General features: G+C 45.4%; 1 protein-coding gene across 1 annotated transcript; it reads left to right on the forward strand.

Moving 5' to 3' along the window:
- The first annotated feature begins 4,881 nt into the window (after window positions 1–4,881).
- BGLAP (bone gamma-carboxyglutamate protein) lies at window positions 4,882–8,154 on the forward strand. The gene is made up of 4 exons (XM_079957698.1): window positions 4,882–5,069; window positions 5,796–5,843; window positions 6,545–6,605; window positions 7,748–8,154. The coding sequence occupies exons 1-4, from the start codon at window positions 5,009–5,011 to the stop codon at window positions 7,887–7,889; spliced, it is 312 nt and encodes a 103-aa protein (XP_079813824.1). The 5' UTR covers window positions 4,882–5,008; the 3' UTR covers window positions 7,890–8,154.
- The last annotated feature ends 14,258 nt before the right edge of the window (window positions 8,155–22,412 follow it).

Below are 22,412 nucleotides of genomic sequence, written 5' to 3' on the forward strand. Positions count from 1 at the left end.
TTTCTGCCGTGCATTTCTTTAACACAAATATTGCCATCTGCCCAAGCTGGAGTTGCAGTGAATTATGCAACATATTTCTGCTGTGACTGAGCTGAGTCTTCCCCGTCGCTGAGTGGTGGGCAAGATGGGCCTTTAGCCTGATCCAGCTGGGCTTTGCTTAGGTTGAGTTGTAGCAGCAGTCAGAGTGCGTAGAAATCTGCTTTATGCGCCACCCATTTTCTTCTGGGGAAGTTCTTGGTTGCCAGCCCCCTGCAATGCGAATGTGCTGGGTATGCTTTGGGCATGCTTTGCTTAAAGGTAAAGGGACCCCTGACGCGAACAACTCTGGGGTTGTGGCACTCATCTCGCTTTATTGGCTGAGGGAGCCAGCATACAGCTTCCGGGCCATGTGGCCAGCATGACTAAGCCGCTTCTGGTGAACCAGAGCAGCGCACGGAAACGCCATTTACCTTCCCGCCAGAGCGGTACCTATTTATCTACTTGCACTTTGACATGCTTTCGAACTGCTAGGTTGGCAAGAGCAGGGACCAAGCAACGGGAGCTCACCCCGTCACGGGGATTCGAACCACCGACCTTCTGATTGGCAAGTCCTAGGCTCTGTGGTTTAACCCACAGCACCACCCGCGTCCCACTATGCTTTGCTTACCAGTGGGCTAAAAGGGAAAGGTATGGGGAAGTCTGGGAAAAGAGGGTTATGGAAATAAGGTTAAGAAAATATGATTTTTTGTGTTTGTTTTTATGTTGTTTTTGTTTATGTTAAAAAATTTGGAAATTAATAAAAATTTTATTTAAAAAAATAAAAATAAAAGCAAGGCCCATTTGAATGTGTGTGTTAAATAGGACCCACAATGCACTGCAACAGGCAGGACTTCCGTGGCAGAACTGATCAGGTTTCTCAATAACACATCCATACAGAAAGGGTTTCCCGGAGCGATGGAATACCAGTCCCCTGAGGCTAGAGAAGGAGGGTGTGTCTCTATTATACATGCCAGCATCTGCTCCCAATTAGATACAATGTTTGTGTTTGGATGTAAAGTCGACCCAGTTACCCATATTTTTCTTGTATAAACATGGGTTCCTTGATTACACTGTAAATATAGAGCGGGATGCCAAGCAGTGCTTGTTGTTTGGCTTGCGCCACGTTCCCTGTGGCCAGCGTGGGATGTCTAGGAGAAGTCTTGGCTGCCTCGAGTCAGCCTCATCTTTTCCAGATGCAGTTCCAGGAGCCGGGGAGCAACTGGGAACTCAGGAACCAGCACGTAGGATGTGAGGAGTGCTGAAAACCTAAAGTTTCCTGTAGAATGCCACAAACTTGGAGGCTTGTCATTGCAAACAAACTGCAGGGCAACCGGTTCACTGCTGGCTGGCATTCCATCTCATGCTGGCTTGTTTATAGTCAGGGCTCTTGGCTCCTCACTACTGCTAGAATTTTGCCTCCAGGCCAAGCATATTTGGCTCCAAAGGTAGCTGAATTTTGTGACACGTATACATTATGCAAGCTTTAATATATTTTTCCTATAACTTGTATTTGCTAGTCAGGGGAAGGGGGACAGCAGCAGATCCCCCCCCCCCCCGCAACAATACCCAGTGATCCCTGACTTCTGAGATTTTAGCAAGCACATTTCAAGGGTCCATTCTAGCCATAATAACTAGAACACAGATGGGGAACTTGCAGTTCTTATGATGCTGCTGGACTCCAACTCCCACTGTCCTCAACCAACATGCTGAATTGTCAGGGATGATAGGAGTTGTAGTCACCAACATCTGGAGGGTCACAGGCTCCCTGTGCCTGGTTTAGAAGCTTGATATTTAGAATTTCAGGCATCTGTTCGAAGCATAAGGTCTAGCTGTAAAATATTGAGGCGTAAGCAGAATGCAGTTCTTACCTCTCTGGGTGAGATGGGGGGACTATTGGGAAATCTTCTTAAGACAAGCTGCTGCTTCTTGGCTTCAATGCACTGGCAAAATCCTGTCTGCATTTCAGGGATAATACTGATCTTATGGGCCTCTTGAAATGCTTGTGGAATGTAGGAAGCATGCCATTTGTGCATCCAGCTCATTATTGCAACTTCTCTTCAGAGTTCCCCGCAGGGCTCTCCTGGAGATGCCAGGAATTGAACCTGGAACCTTCTGCATGCAAAGCAGGTGCTCTGCCGGTAAGCTATGGCCCTTCCCATGGTGGGATGTGCAGTGTTTTCAGCATTCTGAAGCATTGCATAAATGCAAAAACTACTTATTTTTAGGAGATTAGAATTCCATGCTGTTTGCCCCATCCCAGTGTTGGGACTGCCTGGTTTTGGAGCAGAATAGGGGTGGCCTTTCACAGCCCCAAAGCAACATTAATCCAGTACAACGTGGCACTGGAGAGAGCCTGCTTTCCTGGCATGGTTCTCTTCCCTTGCGTCTGCTAGCGATTTGCATCCAGGGCAAGTGAGGGCAAAATACCCCGTCCCATTTCCTCTCCCCAGATCTGGAGGCCATCCTGGGGCTTTGGAGCTCAGCAATGTGGCCTGCTGTGATCGGATGAGGGAAAAGAAAGAGCCAAGGGCAAATTAAATCTTTAAGTTTCTCTTTGGCCCTGAACACATCCGCATGGAAAGGAAAACCCCACAAATCTCTGCAGTTTGTGGGTAACTTACAGGCTTACAGGCTGTTTCCTCCTCTGCCCCTGGTTGCGAGTTGCTCTTGGCTCAGAGCCAGATCTCCTTTCTTCAGGGGCAGATTTCTTTAAGGGTGAGGCGCAGTCCTTACGTGGAAGGGACTTCCGTGTCACAAAAAGAGCATGGAAAATGAAGATGGCTGCCTGTGCGCCTATTTCCTAGGTCTGGGCTCTGCTTGCAAGCTGCTGTTATTGCCCCCTGACTTTATGTAGGTAGCCCTCCTAAGCCAGTTCCTAGACCATCCAAATATCTTTCCCAGGCATTGAATGTGGTCCTCCAAGCATCTCTTTCCAGCCTCCTAGACTCCCCAGACCATGCCCATCACTTGCCCCTGCTCTACACTATCCTTAAGTGCTTTTTTTGCCTGGCTGGGATGTGCTCTCAATGACTGCAGCCTCCTGTTGTCTCACCTTCATTCCCTTACATCCACCCAGTGCTCTGCTGCCAAAATTATTGACCTCCTTGTTACTTCAATGATGCCATGCCCTCCCCATCCCTTATTTCCTTACACTGGTTTTGTGTCTGCTCCTGGAACCTTTGGAACCCTCTGTGCCTCCCCATCTCTGTTTTTATTTCTAGAGAGGTCCCATCCTGTGACCCTCACTCATCTATTGCTGCCACCCTCTGTCATTGAAAATCCCTTGTTCCCTCAAATGACTCCACCCATTTCCTCTCACTGCCTCTTATGCCTGGAACTCCCTCCTGGAACATCTTTGTGTGACCACCTCCCTTATTTCCTTTCAAAGCCCCTTCTCCAAATTTACCTTTTCCAGGAAGCCTTTGGATCATCCACACCTTGGTCCCTAACCCTTTGGCCAATCCAAAGTACATGCAATTGAAACAGCCACATATGCCTCCCCTGCTTACCTGTGTGCCTCCATTCTCCCCTTCCTCTGTTGGTTGTTTCTTGTGTCTGTTTTAGATTGTAAGCCTTTGGGGCAAGGACCTGACCTTCCTGTTATTTGTAAAGTTCCACGGTGCTATATCAATTAAGAAGAATAGAATCGGATTATAGGAAGTTACGTGAATAGAAACATCCAAATGCTTCGGCACCATTTTACCTCCCAAACTAATTGCTTATATCTGCCTTGCGACAGCCCTTAAAGATCATGAAGTAGAGATTAAGACAGTGAGAGTGGTATGTCTAAATCCACCTTCTGTGCAGTGCTCAGATTGCAGAGAGGAAGAGGGCCTCAAACCCACAAGCCCTACTTCTCCCAATTTTAGTGAAACCGTATCTCTAACCATATCTTGTAAAACCTACAGCTTAAGCAGGAGGCTGGCTTCACTGCCATTCACAAACTCTTAGTGAGTTCATAGCAGGGGCAAGATTCAGTCTGGGGACTTTCCTGGTGCATTGCACTGTCTCTTAACCAAAAACCTTTTATGGGAATAATAATTGGAGGCATGTGAATTGATGACCAAAGCGACAGCTGAAGAGGAGCTTCGCTGCTTGCACCTGAGCTGCTGCAGCACACCAGGAGGTCAAATCTTCGATCCACACACTGCATTTAAAGCTTATTCAGCGTAAAACACACAGAAGCATAGAATTTTAGAGTTGGACAAGACCCCCGAGGATCATCTAGTCCAACTCCCTGCTATTCAGAAATATGCAGCTGTCCCTTACTGGGATCAAACCTGCAACCTGGGCGCTATCAGCACTGCTTTCTAACCAACTGAGCTATCCAGGCTGACTTCCCACAAAGAATCATGGGTTCTGTAGTTTATTATGGGTGCTAGAAATTGGTAACTCTATGAGGAAGGAAACTACACTTCCCAGGATTATTTGGAGGGGAGTCATGTGCTTTAAATGTGCTTCAAATATGCTTTCCAATATATATTGTGTCCCCAGTCTGCTTTGATTTGAAACCTTTAGCCACCCAACAGCATGAAATCTAGGTAGCTGCCTTCCTTCCTGAGCTTTGGGTCCCCAAAACACCCCAACTCCCAGTGCTGCAAAAGCATCACGGCTTCCCAGTCTGACTGTGGCGTCCATCCTGCCCTGCCCCTTCCTTGCAGACCAGTGAGCTTGCCTTCTCCAGATGATGTCCTGGCCCCCAAACCACAATTACTGCTTGGACTTGGCAGCCTTCCTGCCCAGCAGATGGGCTCCAAAATAGACCTGGCTTCCTGCCCCTTCTGAGGTTGGAGCGAGGAGGAAGGAGGAGGTCCTGTGGGCTGTCCCTCCTGCCAAGTGGGCTGGGGGGGGCTGGGGGCTGCCAGAACAGTATAAATCGGGAGCAGAGACCCAGGAAGAGCACTGGAAGAAGCAACTGGAGGAAGGTAGCAAGCAAGCATCTCCAGACCTTTAGAGAACATCTCCCCACTAGCAAAGAGCATCAATCAAGATGAACAAATTGATTCTGGTGAGCTTCCTGGCAGTGGCCACTCTCTGCCTTTGTCAAGCAGGTAAGTGGCCAAACCATCTCTGGGTTATGATTCTCTATGTGGCCGCAGATGGGGTTGCAGGTGCCATCGAAGTCCAGTCTTCTCAATGCACCTACATGTGAGCAAAGCTAAATATTTAGACCAGAAATCACAGTTTTAAGATGGTGAGTATTTCCAGAGTGTGCCAGCTTTTTAAACAAAAAGAATAACCGTCAGGACCCAGAGATGCCAACATCACTTCAGATTCATTTCTGCCTTCAAAGCTGACCCACCATTTCTCTTCCCCCCACCCCCCTCCATGCCAGTGGTGGTGTAGTGTTTAGAGTGTCAGACTAGAACCTGGGAGACCAGGGTTCAAATCCCCACTCAGCCATGAAGCCCCCTGGGTGACTTTAGGTCAGCCACCATCTCTCAGCCTAACCTACCTCACAGGGTTGTTGGGCAGAAGTGTGTACATCACTTCAAGCTCTTTGGAGGAACGGTAGGGTATAAATAAAATAGATAAAGGTTACTATCATTCCTGACCCTTCCCTTGGCTGCAGTTTCAGCAGGCATTTCCTCTGTACTGACCAAGCTTATCTCGGTCTCAAGCATGACCTTGTTACATTGAAAGCTGAAGTTCTTAGGAAGTGCTCAAGCCCAAACCGTGCCCTTGGGTGACAGGGATTACCACCGTTCCCTGATGCCTCACTTGGCCAAGGGGCAAGTAGCCTTTTGCTCACAGCAGTTGCCCTTCTCCTTTTCCAGATGACTCTGCCCCCTCCAACAGTGCCAACGACTCACCCAGCTCTGAAGGTCAGTTTATCTCCACTTTTATTCCTTTCTTGCTTTTTTATTTTTAGATAATTGCTTCAAAAAGACTTATATCTGTAGAAGTGACCTAGGTTTGCAAACCTGTAAAATTTGAGGGGGGTGAGGGGGGATAGAGGGAAGGCGGGAGAGTTGTAGCTGAGTGGTGATGTGTTTTGCATACAGAAGGTCTCAGGTTCAATTGCCCACATCTTCAACTAGAGCTGGGTGGGAGAAGGCTATCAAAAGCCCTGGAGAGCCACTGCTTATCAGTGTAGACCAGAGCTTTCCAAACTGTGTGTCGCGACACGTTAATGTGTCGGCTGCAGCGTGTCGCACAAACACTCCCCGCACTCCTTCCAGGGCTGGAAAGGGGTTTGTTTAACCTCAGTTTTGCTAGTAAAACTGAATTACTCCGTCGTGAAATGTTGCATATCCAAAAAGTGTGTCCCCAACTTGAAAAGTCTGGATAGCTCTGGTGTAGACAATACTGAGCTAGATGGACCACAGGAGCTTCTTATGTTTCTAAAAGTATGGAAATCTCTCTTTTCCCTTTCTGTTCCACAATGAGGGCTAGAATCATGTTGCTTTTAAAAATGAAAACGGAGACTTTCAGGATCCTTGGTTTTGCTCCTGAGCCACAAGCCCTACTGACAGCAGGGAGGAGGCAGCGCTGTTGATAAAATATGCGACTTTTCCTCTTGCAGCTTTTGTCTCCAGGCGCGTCAGTGCTCAAGTAGTGAAGAGACACAAGAGGAACTATGACAGGTAAAGATAAATGCGCAACTTGTTATGAGCTAGAAATCTGGGGTGGGGGTGGGCTTCCTAGTAGCTTTGAGGATGCCTCCAGGGGGTCCCAAACATTGGATGGAGGAGAATAGTTACTCAGGTAATGTCAGGCTCTGTAAAGCAGCTGTTACTCTCTCTGCTGCAAGGATTGGCTGGATGCATCAAATGTGCATTCCAGTGTGATGGAGAAACAGAACCCAGGGGAAGAGTATGCATATGAAGAGGTGGGACTATGCAGATTGGAGGGGAGGACTAAATGGTGGGAAATGGAACAAGGGGTAGATTTAGCTCCTATCCCTACAGTGTCTGCTCACCTTGCAGCTCTTTGCTTTCTCTGACACAATTGTTCCTATTCACTCCTCTGGGGGAAAAGTGTAACTTTGCAATTAATGCAAAATCTTCAGCCCCCGCCCTGGCATCTAGTGGAGGCGAAGAAATTTATTTCCATTGGTGCTTAAAAGTGGACCTACTTTCTGAAAAAAAGCTGTCTTTTGAAATGCACTTCTTCAAATTTTGTAATGCAGTCCTCCAGCCAATTAGTTAGTGAATTAATTTCATTAATTTGAATTTATAGGCTGCTTGCTTTTAAGGGGGGGGGGGAACCCTCAAAGCAGCTTACCTAACAAATAAAAACAATAAAATTACCAATAAAAAATAGTCAAATTCAGCTATTCTAAACAATGTAAAATCTATGATAAGCTAAAAAACAGATTAAAAGACATGTCAATGTTCTACATATCTGGAGAGGCTTGCCCGAAGAAAAATGTTTATAGCAGGCACTGAAGAGAGTGCAGTGGAGGTACCTGTCTGAAGTAAAAAAAGGCAGGGAGTTCCAGAGTGCAGTGTAATGTGTACAAAATGCATATACTAGGGTAAAAGTGTGCATAATCATTACGCTAGGTTTTTGCAAATGTTTTGCAAAAATGTATATTGGGCAAAATTAGGAGAAATTTTACAATGAACGTTGAAGATTTTTAATGGGGATTTTTGCATTAAGAAATGTGTATCTTGCTAAGTTAAAGTTTTGTATACGTGGATATCCTTTGGCATACTGAGAACATTTTGATATAGCCCAAAAATAGCTGCTAAATGCTCCAACCATGGCTGTTGCTCCCTGGCAGGTTCTACAACCCCCGTGCTGCCCCAACCCCAGACCCCCTTGAGCCTCTGCGAGAGGTTTGTGAGCTGAACCCCAACTGCGACGAGCTGGCTGACCGCATCGGCTTCCAAGAAGCTTACAGGAAATTCTATGGGCCAGTATAGAGACCCTGCTCAAATTCCGCCCAGTGTGTGGGACAGAAAAGAGGAGAGTCCCGCTCAGAGACCATCGTCTGGGGGGAGGGATCTACTCGCTTTGGTGCTACACAGTCCTTGTCTCTTAAGATCCACAGCAGGATCCATGCCTTGAAATACCCTGAGCAGATACAGCTTGTAACTACTGTGCCTTTGCTTTCTGGCTGCCTCTGTAATATGCTTGCTTAAAAATTGGTGTTCTATGAAGAAAATATTAAATAATTTAAAAACATAAGCACACTTCTTTTCTTTCACTGAGCTATGTACATGATATGCTTTTTTGGTGCTACATGGTGCTGTCCTATGCAGTTCTGTAGCTTTCCCCAAACTGGTGAGCTGCAGAATTTTGGACTACGACTCCCAACAACCCCAGCACTGTACACTGGGGCTGATGGGAACTGAGGTGCAAAACGTCTGCAGGACCCAAGTTTGGGGGAAGTTGTAAGCTGCACTGAGATATTCTGGTGGTGGTAATGGTTGGATGAGAGTTGGAGGAGGCTGCCACTGGCTGACTTGGTTACATAGATCTTAAATAAGGGCATAAATACAGCCTGAGCATAGGATGGAGAGGCTCACAGCATCTGCATTCCCATTGATTTCGTTCCCCCACTGGGTTCCCAGGGAAGCCCCAAATCACATATTTGGGTCCAGCACAGAGCAGACATGCCTCTGTGTGTGCAGCTTCCAGGATCAGCCAAAATTCACCCAAACACAGCCCTGCTTTGCCTATTGTTCTCTCATTGGATGACATAGCAGCCAGCCAGGTGAAGTGGGAAAAGACCCAACCATTTGTCTCTATGGCAACAGAGATAACCTTTCAAAGATGCTGATGATGGGTATGTATCTAAGGCCATTACCTTAACAAAGGAAATAGTTTGCTTTGGGGGTTCTGGTTTTCTTTTACACTTTCTAGCTTCATGTAAGCCTGGAAGGGATGTGTGGGTATAATCTAGACTGACCCCCTTTCTATAACAATCTAATACACTGAGGCCAGCACTTAGCATTGTGGTTTGTGGGTGGTCAATGCACAGCATAAACAATGAATTGTTCAAATCTTTACACCAAAGATAGACAACCTCTTTTCATCATTTTCCCTTCTGGGTAGCCTAGCAGGGGCTGAATTCTGGTGATGGGTGGAGCTAGAGTTCAGATGATAGGCAGAGCCAGAATCAAAAGTGTTCCCCGTTTCCTTATAGGGACTGTTTTTCACCATGGTCATATGAGAATTCCGAATCCTTTGCAGGTCTACCCAGAAATCAGTCCCATTGCGTTTCATGGAGTTACTCTCAAGCCAGTAGAGGGCATTTGCTAGAAAGCAAATGAAAGTACTTGTTTTCTGACTCTAGGGTACTATGCACACCCACACACCCACAAAAAACAGAAAGCTACCAATTTGTTCTCTCATACAGCCAGTGGCGTAGCAAGGTCAGGCGGTACCCGGTGCGGAAAATTTCTTGTCACTCCCCCCCCCCCCGAAATGAAATTATTAAAAGAAGGAAAAATAAGAAACTTACAGTTGCAAGTGTTATTTTTTGGTTTATTTACTTAACATTGTGCATATAAGCACTTAAACTCCCCCCTAACTTTCTCTGCAAAAAAATTTTTTAATGCTTTGTTGATTTTAAAAACTATGTAACATAAGTAATCATCAGAAAAAATAAAAATTAATCAAACATTGATTCCAAAATTCTTTTCAAATTACATCTTGCACTTTGTTATTTTCCGATTATTACATCTTAGCTTCCGTGTTTGTTTTCTTAGTTAAGTGTTTACTCTTCCCAGCAGCTTTTCTATCTGCACACCCAAAACCAAAGCTTCTGTTTGAAAAGGGAAGTACTATGGAGTGTTCACAAGCAAGACCTAGCATTAAAGACGGGTATCTCTCACACAATGTTAAATGTACTTACCTCTTGGGACAAAACAGGAAGTTGCCTACCTTTCCGTTGTTCCAGTACATCTTTGGACACACTTTATCAAACAAAGACACCAGCCAGGAATATTGGATCAAAACAGCAGCCAGCAGGCTTGATTTTTCTTAAAGAAACTGTTGCAACAGGACTTCCCCCACAACGCAACAAAGGAGCAGGAAAAAGTCCCAAACCAAAGCGCGTCCCAACTTTTATCAGTTCCTACAAAACTACCTGCAACACCCCTAAAACTACATCATGCATACATCACAATTTCATCACACTTTGGGAGGGTCTGGAGCTGCAACCTGAGCATCAGATCAGCCTCCCACCCCCTTCCGTGATCTCCACCTTACACCTATTAAGGAAAGGAAAAAAGAACAATTTACAAGTTCCTGGCTTCCTGGCCAAGTAATCATCTCCTTATCCTGGCCAAGGATCTAGCCCATTCCCAAATGGTCTGTCATCATAGTTCGTGGGATGGCTAGCGGTCTGACACCCATTTGCCAAGGTGTCAGGAATTATTTCTGGTGGGAGAGAACGTGGTCTTATGCCCTGAGGATTATGGCTGCCTTTTCGTGCAACCCAAGTCCATCCCCCTTCGGTAGCCATCCTTTCCCTAAGTAAAACAAAAGTGGTCTGGTGGAAATCCGATGAACAGTTGATTTTATAGAAATATCTGAAGGTTTCCCATAGTATAGAATGCGTGCTTGAATGTTTCTGGACCCTGAACTGGAGAAGGAAGGAAACGATTTATTAAAAATGGATATATCGTAGAAACAGTGGCTTTTCGTCAGTGACCTTGTTATGAATGTGGATGGAGATAGATGCTGAAAGTTTGCCTCCAGTACCTGTGTGTTTCTCTTCAGGGAGTGTTCTCAGCTAACGTTTATTTGGTTCTCCTTGGCTCTGACAGGTTATTTGAATGCGTTGGTTCAGCCATCCGGACTACCCAGCTTGTAGATGAGTGAGGCAGCCTTCCTTATTGAAAGTGTGTGTCTGAGACTGCCCTTATTTATGGGAGTCTCGTATTTACTTACAAAGAAAGAATATGTTCATGGGAATGTGTGCGTAGTGTGGTGCTTTGTGGGACATTTGTTGTGGAGCTGGGATGGGAAGTACTTTCAACGTCCTGTTTTTCCCCTCAGCCAGGCCTAGAGGTGGGGGGAAAAGATACCGAAAATTTTGACGAGGGAAAGGCAATGGGGCAGATTTGTCAGGTTTGTGCAGGCACGGCTTGAAGACTTTACACAGACAGGAACCCCACACGGGTTTCCCCGCACGTAACAGGCAGGGAGCCAGCTCAGATAGAAAGACAGCAACCATTTTATTCGCTTTTTAAGCGCCGGCTACATCCATCGCTTCACTCACACCCTACCTCTCCTTCTGTGCGTTCCAGGGCTTGGGTCCTGAGCTGAGGGAGCTCTTGCTTCTTTCCTTCCAGGTCCCCAACACAATGGGACTTCCTTTTGAGCAGACAAGTCTAGAGTTGTCCATAAACTGCAGTTCTTGGTAGTGGTGTCGTGTGTGTGTGTGTGTGTGTGTGTGTGTGTGTGTGTGTGTGTAATGCTAATATTCAGTACGTGTCCTTTGCGCTTAGGGAATTAATGTGCCTTGAATATACAGAATATTAACCTTTGGGCAGCTTCAATCAGATATAGGCACGCCTTCACTTAGGAGCGTTATTAAATCCAGTAGGTCTGCATAAACATGCTGCAAGATCCTTTTCCACGTTTGTAGCACCACCCCCAAAGTGAAACTTTAAATCAGTAGTGTCTGGAGACAGTTTTTCCAGGTCATGTGGCCAGCATGACTAAGCCGCTTCTGGCGAAACCAGAGCAGCGCATGGAAATGCCGTTTACCTTCCTGCCAGAGCGGTACCTATTTATCTACTTGCACTTTGACGTGCTTTCAAACTAGTAGGTTGGCAGGAGGTTGGACCAAACAACAGGAGCTCACCCCGTCACGGGGATTCGAACCACCGACCTTGTCAGACAAATAAATATGAGGCACAGTGGTATATGGTTACCAAGCTCTGGCCTGGCCTCTTGCCATTCTGGCCAGCACTTATATTTCCTTAATCCAGCCCCCTTGCTCCTCCTGTGGCTGCCTCTGTCCAATCAGCCTGGTTGAAATTCCTATTGGCTATTTGCTAGAACCAATCACAAAAGATACACCCATTTCCTCTTGTCCTTTTATGGGAATCAAAAAGCTATATATTCTTCTATCTATAAATGACAAATAAGTAGTAATATATCTTACATGTGTCTCAACAAGGAATCTTAATTACCAGCTCACCTCTTGCCCTCCTTGCCCTATTGCCTTCCAAAACAGATGGTTAATCTTGAATTTTTATCTTAAGCATATGTCAAGGATTTTGAGTTCACATCAACATTGAGAGATCTCCTTCATTTGAAGGTTTCTAAACAAAAGGCCTGACAACCATATATCAGGAGTGCTCGATGGCGTCTCCTGTCTGGCAAGGGGGGCTGGTGGCTGACTTAATTTCAGGATAGTTACAACTCTTACAACTATATGAAATAAGAATCTAGCATTTCTTAAATCCTTTGCATAATTATATTTAAGCTAATATATTTAATACATAAATAACCTTTTAAAAGGAAAAGAAATCTTAAAAGGATCTTAGTTTAAGAAAGAAACAGCTTTAGAAAAGACTTCCCAAAAATGCTCTGTTTCTGCCAGCCAGACCAGTTGCTTTTTCACTGCTCTTGACCTTTTTAACCTTAGGAAGAAGATATGGCTCATTTTACTATTTATCCACCCTTAATTTGTAGGGTCAGTGTAACCTTGGCTCTCAGCCTGTAATTCCCTTTTTACGACTTTGAGAATTGTTTTCTGCTATAAATCAGGGGGGCCCCTTGTCTAGGAGTAAAAACATTGCCAAGGTTCTTAGGCAGCTGGTCTTCTGCCTGGCATGAAACATTTGAAGATCTTTAAGCTCATTTTTAAAATACAAGCCCTGATTAAACATATAAGCTTTAATAAAAATTCAGGCTTATGATTAGATGCCTCATTCCCCCCTTTCAAGCTCAAGGACCTTCATCCCAAGTGTCCTTGATAGCTTGACCTTCATCATATTCCTGAGGTAAAGCTCTGTATAGGGCCATGATATGAGGTAGAGTTTCATTTGAAATCATCTTGCTAATTGTACTTCTAAAACATGAAATGATACATGGCACCATACATAAAACCATTATTACTACTGTCAAGAAAAACAAGCAAGACAATAGTATCCCTTTGAGTCCCGCAACATTAGGTAACCAATTGGTGAGCCATCCCATATCCCATCCTTCCCATGTTTGTACTGGGACATGTGCTATATTCTCCATCTTTGTGGCCAACACACGGATTGCCTCACCGTTATCAGAAATGTTGAAGCAACAGGCATTCCCTGTCAAGTTCAAGACTCCACATAGGCCTCCCTGCCTGGCAAGTACATAATCCATTCCCATTTTCAGCTGCAAAATGGCAGCTCTACTTTCATCCAACTGTTGTGCAATAAGTCTCAAACTCTGGGCCGTTGCATTGGTTACAAGTTCCACTACTGCTTGCAATCGAATTATTCTGTTTAGATTATAAATAGGATCCCGTGCCCCTTGTATGAGCTCACCAGGATTCCAGGAGGCAGGATCATAATAGGCTATAATGCGCTCTGGTGGCCAATCATCAGTACCGCTCCAACTTTGGGTACTTCCTCCTGCTATATGAGAAATGTCAGCGTTTCTTCGTGTACGCTTGGCCGAACTAGTGGGCATAATCCACATTGGTGGTAATACCCATCCCAAGAAACAAGTCCCACTCCATTTGGAAGGGAGTTTCTTGTATGCCCATTCTCCACATATCCACCACAACCATCGGGTCTGAGGTTTTTGGTACGTGGAGTGCATAAGGCGAAATATCAAAAGGGGTACAGAATTCACAGTGCAGTATGTTAGATTGCCTTCTTCTGTCACAGTTATGTTCCATACCATTTTCCATGCATGAATAAAAGGAGGTGCACAGGGCAAGGTATTCCGAGTTCGATACGTAGTACCGTTTGCCCAGGTTTGACTATTCTTAATATAATCCCAAGTATAGTGGCAATGAGAAGAACCTATCATGGTAGGATCAGCTGCATCTGATGATTTATGTACACAGAATTCCCCTTGCACAGGTATAACTCGTATTGGTTTAGTTGAGTTCCATCCGGGGAAATTCTGTACTTCTGTTTGGTGTGGCATTTCGCTTACCATACCAATGGCATTTAATGGTATCGGTAATAAGGGCATACCTCCCTCTGAATCATCTGGCCCAAGAGAGCAAACAAGGCAATTAGTCCTATTTGCAACATTGGCTACCATCTCAGCTAAGCCTACCCACATATTGTGGTCATGGCGGAATCCATATTTAGCAAATTTGGTCAGATTCAAGGACCCTTCCCCTTCCCAAGGGATCAGGATTAATAATAAAATCATGTTGATGTCTAGCATATGCATTCCTTCCACAAAAAATTACCTTATTGTGATAGCAAATAAATATTAGCCCCAATATAATTCCCCCAGTGACAAAAATGGGGAACCACCAAGACCAAAACATATATCCCGAGGATCCCCAATGAGTAATATCCCTTATAATTGTTCCACAAGGGGGCAGTCAATCAATTGTATAAGAGAATCTTCCCGTTCACAGTCACTGGTTCAGACGCTCCTCAAGCTTCAGGCGTGCGCAGGTCAGCCAGCTTCCAGGTTGTGGCTGCAGCAGGCCGGTCGTCTAATGTTGCCCGTGACCTAGCCCGTTCCCGGTAGGGCTAGATACAGGGGTTTTTGGAGAGAGTCAGTTTTAAAGGATTAGAGGGGTCACCTTTGCACATCCAACTGCCTTCGGACTTCTTCAAACGAGAGTGATGAATCCAGGGGGTCACCTCAGCTACCTTCACCGCTGTTGGAGTAGAGAGCAAGATGGTGTAAGGTCCACGCCACTTAGGTGCAAGTGGATCGCGTTTCCACTCTTTCACCCATACGCTATCGCCAGCCTGGAACTGATGAATCGGCTCGGCAATGCTGCACGGCGTACGCTCGAGGGCCCACCTGTTAAGAGAAACAAAAACACGGGAGAGAGATTGCACTTGTCCCTGTGTCACATGGTCTCCTATTTGTTTAAGGTCAGCTGGAATATCCTGAACAAAGGAGGGTGGCCTCCCATACAGGAGCTCAAAAGGTGACAACTTAAGTCTTTTTGTGGGTGCACACCGAACACGAAACAGTGTTATGGGTAACACATCTACCCATCCCAATCCCGTTTCCTGGGTTAATTTTGCCAATTGGGTTTTCAGAGTCCGATTCATTCTTTCAGTTTTCCCTGAACTCTGAGGCCTATATGCTGCATGCAGTCTTCATTTCACTTGTAGGACTCGACATACTTCTTGTACTACTTGATCAATGAATGCTGGCCCATTATCACTTCCAATGCATCTAGGTAATCCAAACCTCGGGATCAATTCAGTGAGGAGTCTCTTAGTTACCTCTCGTGCCTTTTCAGTTCAGGTGGGAAAAGCTTCAACCCATCTGGTAAGAGTATCTACAAACACAAGGAGATACTTGAATCCCTTAGAAGGGACCAACTCTGTGAAGTCCACAATTAGGCTTTCCATGGGGACGTATCCCACATGCTGGATTCCAGGAGGTTGTACCGGTCCCTGCCTGGGATTGTTTTTAGCACAAAGAACACATTTCTGTGAAATGCAAGTTGCTAATTGTGATAGATTAATAATATACAACTTCCGACTGAGACTCTCTCTGGTTGCAGTACCGCCAAGGTGAGTAGATTCATGATAATTTCTTACAATTGTGCCTGCTAGATGATGAGGTACATAAATCCTATTGTCCGGCAGGATCATCCAACCGTCCTTCACAACCGCTCCTTCCTGTTCAGCCCACTTCCTCTCTTCTGGGGTATAGTGAGGTTTAACTTCTTCTGGAACTACCTCTGGTATGAGGGCTGCTATAAATCCTCCCACAGGCTTTTGGGCTGCCTCTCGGGCTGCTTTGTCAGCAGCATGATTTCCTCTGGTTATTGGATCCCTTCCTCGTCCATGACCTTTGCAGTGCATTACAGCAATCTGTTCTGGAGCCCATACTGCTTCCAACAGGATTTCTACTTCAGGTCCATATTTCAAGGCCTTCCCGTGGGCTCCGATTAGACCTCTTTCTTTCCATAGAGCTCCATGTGCATGCAGGGTTAAGAAGGCATATTTAGAATCAGTATAGATGTTTGCCTTACATCCAGCTGCCAATTGCAGAGCTCTAGTTAAACCTATAAGTTCAGCTTTTTGTGCTGAGGTGCCAGCAGGCAAAGCTTCAGCTTCCACAACTTCCTCATTAGTGACCACAGCATATCCTGCTCGTCTGGCACCTTCATGCAGGTAACTGCTACCATCAGTATAATATACAACATCTGGATTTTTCAATGGCTCATCTTTCAGATCGGGTCTACTGGAATAAACTTCATCCATTATTTGGAGACAATCATGTGATTCTTCATCATCTACCTCTGGTAGGGGCAGCAAAGTTGCTGGATTCAGCATATTCACTACTCGTAGATGAATCCTGGGATTTTCACACAATAGGCCTTGGTATCTAGCCATCCTTGGGTTCGTTAGCCAATAACTACCCTTATATTCCATGAGTGTCAGAACAGCATGAGGTACATTCACATACATCGTCTGGCCAAAGGTAAATTTATCAGCTTCTTTGACAAGGCTTGCAGTGGCCGCTACTGCCCTTAGGCATGGAGGCCATCCTTTTGCTACTGAGTCCAATTGTTTAGACAAATAAGCTACTGGACGGTTCCAACTTCCTAATCTCTGGGTCAGGACTGCCGCTGCAATCCCATTCTGTTCATGTACATACAGCTGAAAGGGTTTTTCCGAATTAGGCAATCCAAGGGCTGGGGCCTCCATAAGTCGTTGTTTGATAACTAAAAAGGCTTGTTTCTGCTCAGGTCCCCATACAAATGGGTCCTTTTCTGCACCTCAAGTGCTTTCATGTAAGGGCTTGGCCAGACTGCTGAAATCAGGTATCCATAGTCTACAAAACCCTGCTGTTCCCAGGAATCCTCTAAGTTGTTTTCTTGTGGTAGGTTCCTTGATAAGGCAAATAGCTTCTTTCCTCTCTGGTGAAAAGAGTATTTAGGAGCTGGCGACAATCTGTCCAAGTAGGCCTATGAGTATTTACTATTGAAGTCACCAAGTCCATCATAGCCTGAGGTTTTTCTGTGAAAGATGGGGTGTGTGTTTTCCAATTCATCAGATCCGTAGTCGTGAATGGAATATATTGCAGGGTTGAAGTTCGAGGTGGCCGTGGTCCGGGTTGCCCGTTAACCAGATTAGGCTCCCTTCGATGTGGAGCATAGGGTGGAGGTGGAAGCACCTCTTCCTCTGGTCCCTCAAAAATGGGTTTGAGTTTATTTGGCAAGATTCCTTTCCTAGCTTCGGCTTTTACAGCCAATAATTTGCATCGTTTGACTCTGCATTCCCTTATCCATGGAGGATTTTTATTTAATGTGCTCAGCCAAGAATCTATATATGAAAATTGTTCTGGGCACCCTCCAGTTTCTTTGGTGATATCAGACCAAAGTTTGCTTACTAAATTTATATCAAAGGTTCCCTGAGATGGCCATCCAGTATTGTGTTTTGGCCATTCTAATTCACATAACGTTCTCAAGCGTTCTGGCGTCATTTTGACTCCATATACCCCTGAGAAGGCTTTCTTAAAATTATTTAACATACATTCAAGAGGTGTATTTCCCCCCTTTGAACCCCCAACTCCCATTGTATGGCCCTGTGAAGTATCCACTCAGTCACTCACACATGCGCTTTGTGAGGTTTCTTGCCCAGATGGAGTCGCCTCACTGGGAACCGAAGTACTACTCACTCCACACTCAGGTCAGCTACAAATTGCTCTGTACTTTCTCACACATACAATGCGCTGGATACTTCACCACACTCTACCTCCCAACCTTTCCCTACACCAGATCACCATCTGATGTACCCAGCCACCTAGCGTACTCAGTTCCCCCTTACTGAGACGCAGAAGTTTGATCAAGACTTCTCTTCCTCCTAGATTCCTAGACGCACATACTTCAGCAAGTTATAGTAGTGATTTCCTTTTTGGCAGAACATGGCTTGGGGTCATTTAGGTGAGATGATAACAATAACAATAACAATAACAATAATAATAATTTTTATTTATACCCCGCCCTCCCCAGCCAAGGCCGGGCTCAGAGCAGCTTACAAGCAATAATAAAAACAAGTTGAATGATTACAACTTAAAAACAAAATTAAAATACAACATTAAAATATTGAAACATTAAAATATTAAAAAGTAGCCTCCTCGCAGGAGGAGAAGGAAAAGAAAAAAGAAAGAGACGGAGGGAATCAAATTGGCTCCAAGCCAAAGGCCAGGCGGAACAACTCTGTCTTACAGGCCCTGCGGAAAGAAATCAGATCCTGCAGGGCCCTGGTCTCATGAGGCAGAGCGTTCCACCAGGCCGGAGCCAGAGTTGAAAAGGCCCTGGCTCTGGTTGAAGCCAATCTAACTTCCTTAGGGCCAGGACCACTAGGGTGTTGCTCTTTATGGACCTTGAGGCTCTCTGTGGGGCATAACGGGAGAGGCGGTCCCGTAGGTACGAGGGTCCTAGGCTCTGAAGGGCTTTAAAGGTCAAAAGCAGCACCTTAAATCTGACCCCGTACTCCACCGGGAGCCAGTGCAGCTTGAAAAGCACTGGATGAATATGCTCCCATGGCAGAGATCCTGTGAGGAGCCTCGCTGCAGCATTCTGCACCCGCTGGATTTTCTGGGACAGCTTCAAGGGCAGCCCCGCGTAGAGCGAATTACAGTAGTCAAGCCTGGAGATGACCGTCGCATGGATCACTGTGGCCAGGTCGGGGCGGGAAAGGTAAGGGACCAACTGCTTGATGCGGCGAAGGTTTGGTTCAGCAGACAATAGTAGCTTTATTGGATTGTTTGAATTAATTTCCAAATTGGATCCCTTCCCATGTGCTCACATAAATCAATATGGAAGTAAAGGCTCTGATCAGCCATCGCACTTATCCAAAACCATATGTGAAGAGGATATCCAGTTGATGGCTAATACAGTTTGAGAAGCAATACTGAGTGACATCAATCAGGCAGGTTATTTTAGTTTATCTGTTGTTTAGACTCCTGATGTTTCCCATGTTGATCGACTTGTTGTCATTGTCAGATATGTTTCCCCTAGTGATGCACACTGGTTGCACACTTTGTGAGGTTTGTCCTGGATCCTAACTAAGAAGTTGGAAAACTTAAAGAGAGAATCGTGGTGGTTTCCTTAAAAAAAGCTCAGCAATTTTTGGGTGCCCTGGTTTTTACTTTTTGAAATATGGCAACCCTAGCTGAGCTGATACTGATAGTGTAGAGAATAATTGTTTGACAATGCAGCCAATATTACTGGAAAGTATAACAGCATTCAACAAAAAAATCTGGAAAGAACGAGTTTGCAAAGGGAAGGAGGTGATTGGTCTGAAAGGATGGAGACTGGGTTGTGGGAGTACTCTGTGGGGTAGAGGTTTAGGGAACGTGGCTTAAGGTCCAAGCCATGTAGAATCTGAGGTCAGCAATGCTGTCTCTTGTGTCTTCAGATGCTGCCAACAAACACCTTGAAGACCCCAATATAAATATTGTTATTCCCTTCTGCATGTAGTATTTCTTTAACAAACCAACCCTCTCAGTTCAAGTTCAGCTTGTCTGTAGCGTTGGTGTCCAGCTCACACCTAAGCTTTCCATAACAGGTATTAGGAGGTTTGGAAAATGTTCTGAGTGAACTGATGGCAGCAGAAAATTAAAGAAGCACCTGGTGTATATACAAAGTGAGGCTGAGGGACCGAATATCCCTGACTGATATATTTGAATCAAATGCCTTGCAGGATCAAAATCATATTATCTACTGTAGGTAGAATTGAAGACCTTCCGGAATCTCTTTGTAACTTGGAAGCTTCTAGAGTCCTCTGGACCAACTCTGTTTGTGGTTTGGGGCCAAAAGCCTTTGCAAAGAACGGAAGGCAAAAGCCTTACTCAGACATTGGAGCAAACACCTGAGAGCTTAAAGTGAACTTGGAAAGCAGAATATGGCTGAACAGGTTGTTTGCCTTTAGCTCTTCTGAGTTAATGGAGTACATTTCCTGCTTGGAGCACAAAGCCTTGGCCAAAGCCTGAATTATATTCCAATTATCCCCCTGTCATTTTTGATTATTAAAAGGCTTTGTAGTGTACCCAACCTCCCACATTTAGAGATGGTCACATATCGAAAGACATACAGCAGTACACAGAACACGAAACTTTTCCACCCTGGCTTCGGAATAGACTTATAGACTCATAGAACTGTAGAGCTGGAAGGGACCCTGAAGATACACCTTTATGCACCAGGCAAAAACATTCCTTTTTAAACAGGCCTTTTGGTTGATTTGATTGATCCTATGCCCTTTTAAAATGTGGGGTTTTTTGGGGGGGGTGTAATTGGGTTGTTGCTTTCATTTTGATTATATATTTTGTGGTTTTATATTCTTATTTGTTCTGTGAACCGCCCTGAGACCTCCGGGTATAGGGCGGTATATACCGTAAGCTCTATTATGATTAATAATAATAATATGTGCTTTGAATGTGCTGTGTGTTCAAGAAATGTGCTGTATGTTCATTCAAGAAATCACCCACATCCCATTAAGAGGAGCACAAAGAAGATCCATGATCAAGCTGGTCCAAAATTAAGCAAAACAGCTTCCTGACGCATGTCCTAAGGCCAGGGTGATAAAGGCTCATGTTATGGGTGCTGCTGTGTGTCTTTGAATATATGCTTGAATATATGTCCTTGAAAGGACTCTGATGGTGTGGAAAATTTGCTGCAAATGTGCACGGGAAAGAGAAATGTGGTTGGAGTATATTTTGTGGAACTGAGAATGGTTCTGATGTGCTGGTGAGCTCTTTCCAGCATTCATGCGCTCTCGGAGAGTAATGGAGTCCCATATCCTTTCCAAACAGTCCACTTCTCTGCCTATTGGCCAGTATCAAGTGTAGCACCCAACAAAGGAAGCCAACTGAGACCTGACATTGTCATCCACCTTGAGGACCAGAAGAAAGTCATAATGGTAGACATCACCATCCCGTTCAAGAACAGGAAAACAGCCATGAAGGAAACCAGGGAATGTAAAATAGGCAAATACACTCCCCTCCCCAGCAGACATAGAGAGTCTTCATCCATGCCCTCCTCAGCAGAGCCTTAGGAGGCTGGGGCCTTAACAACAAGCCCCTGCTGATAGCCTGCAGTGCGGGCAAACCCTACACCAAACTCATGAGTGAGTTGATGGTATCAGACACCATCTGGTGGTCCTGGGACCCATACTTGGAACACATCACAGGCCACTGCCTGTGCAAGGAGCCAGTTCCCTCCCCTCTGAAACCCCGGAAGCAGGGCAGGGGAGCTGCAGTTGACTCATCCCTTACACAGGGATGGACCATGAAGACGCCAAATATATTGCTTGCCCTCCTGACCTAGAGGAGTGAGTTACCACAGGCTGGTCCCGCTAGGCCCTTTTGCACCAGACAGGAGATATTTGGGGTTAGCACTGGTGGGTGCAGGATAGGGATCAGTCACACATCACAGGACACCAGTTTGGAGTGGGTCAGCTAGGATTTCACCAGAGGTGGACAAATATCCAGGAAGCTAGGAGAAAAATACACAGGCAACACCTGTGAACATTTTTGCAATCAATATCCACTAATGCAGCAGTTCCCAAACTTTTCGAGTCGCAGAGAACTTTTCAGGAAAGAAATTTGTCACGGAGCACTATCATCGCCGGGACAGATCTACTATGAAACTAAGGAAGCTTAAAAGTCTGGGCCCCTAATCCCACAGGGGCCCCAAAAGCAACTTTAGTGCACATTGCTTAAGAAATTTGGGTCCAGGAGACCTAATCTGAGCCACATTGATTTGAGTCAGGTTGTTTATTTTTGTTGTTGTATACATTTCAACAACCCCAAAGCTTGAGTCAGTAGCACAGACATTGTAGAGGTGTGGTGATCTGTCATGGAACAACCCCATTGAAGAGTATAAGTGGTTAGTCAAACCCTCACATGGCAGTTTGAGCTTCAGGGTCCCCCAAATGCAGGTCCACCACTGAGTCTCACCCTTATGCCACGGGCTCATATTCACTTATTTTTCTTTCCAGTCTCTTCATGGAACACTTGAAGATGCTTTGTGGAGCACCAAGTGTGGTGTAGTGGTTAAGAGTGGTAGATGTGTAATCTGGGGAACCGGGTTCGCGTCTCCACTCCTCCACATGCAGCTGCTGGGTGACCTTGGGCCAGTCACACTTCTTTGAAGTCTCTCAGCCCCATTCACCTCACAGAGTGTTTGTTGTAGGGGGGGGGGGAGGGAAAGGAGAATGTTAGCCGCTTTGAGACTCCTTTGGGTAGTGATAAAGCGGGATATCAAATCCAAACTCTTCTTCTGCGGAGTCCAGTTTGGCAACCGCTGCTCTAATATAATGATCCTGCCA

The sequence above is a fragment of the Podarcis cretensis genome (assembly GCF_951804945.1).
Source record: "Podarcis cretensis genome assembly, chromosome: 16".
Taxonomy (NCBI): Eukaryota; Metazoa; Chordata; class Lepidosauria; order Squamata; family Lacertidae; genus Podarcis; species Podarcis cretensis.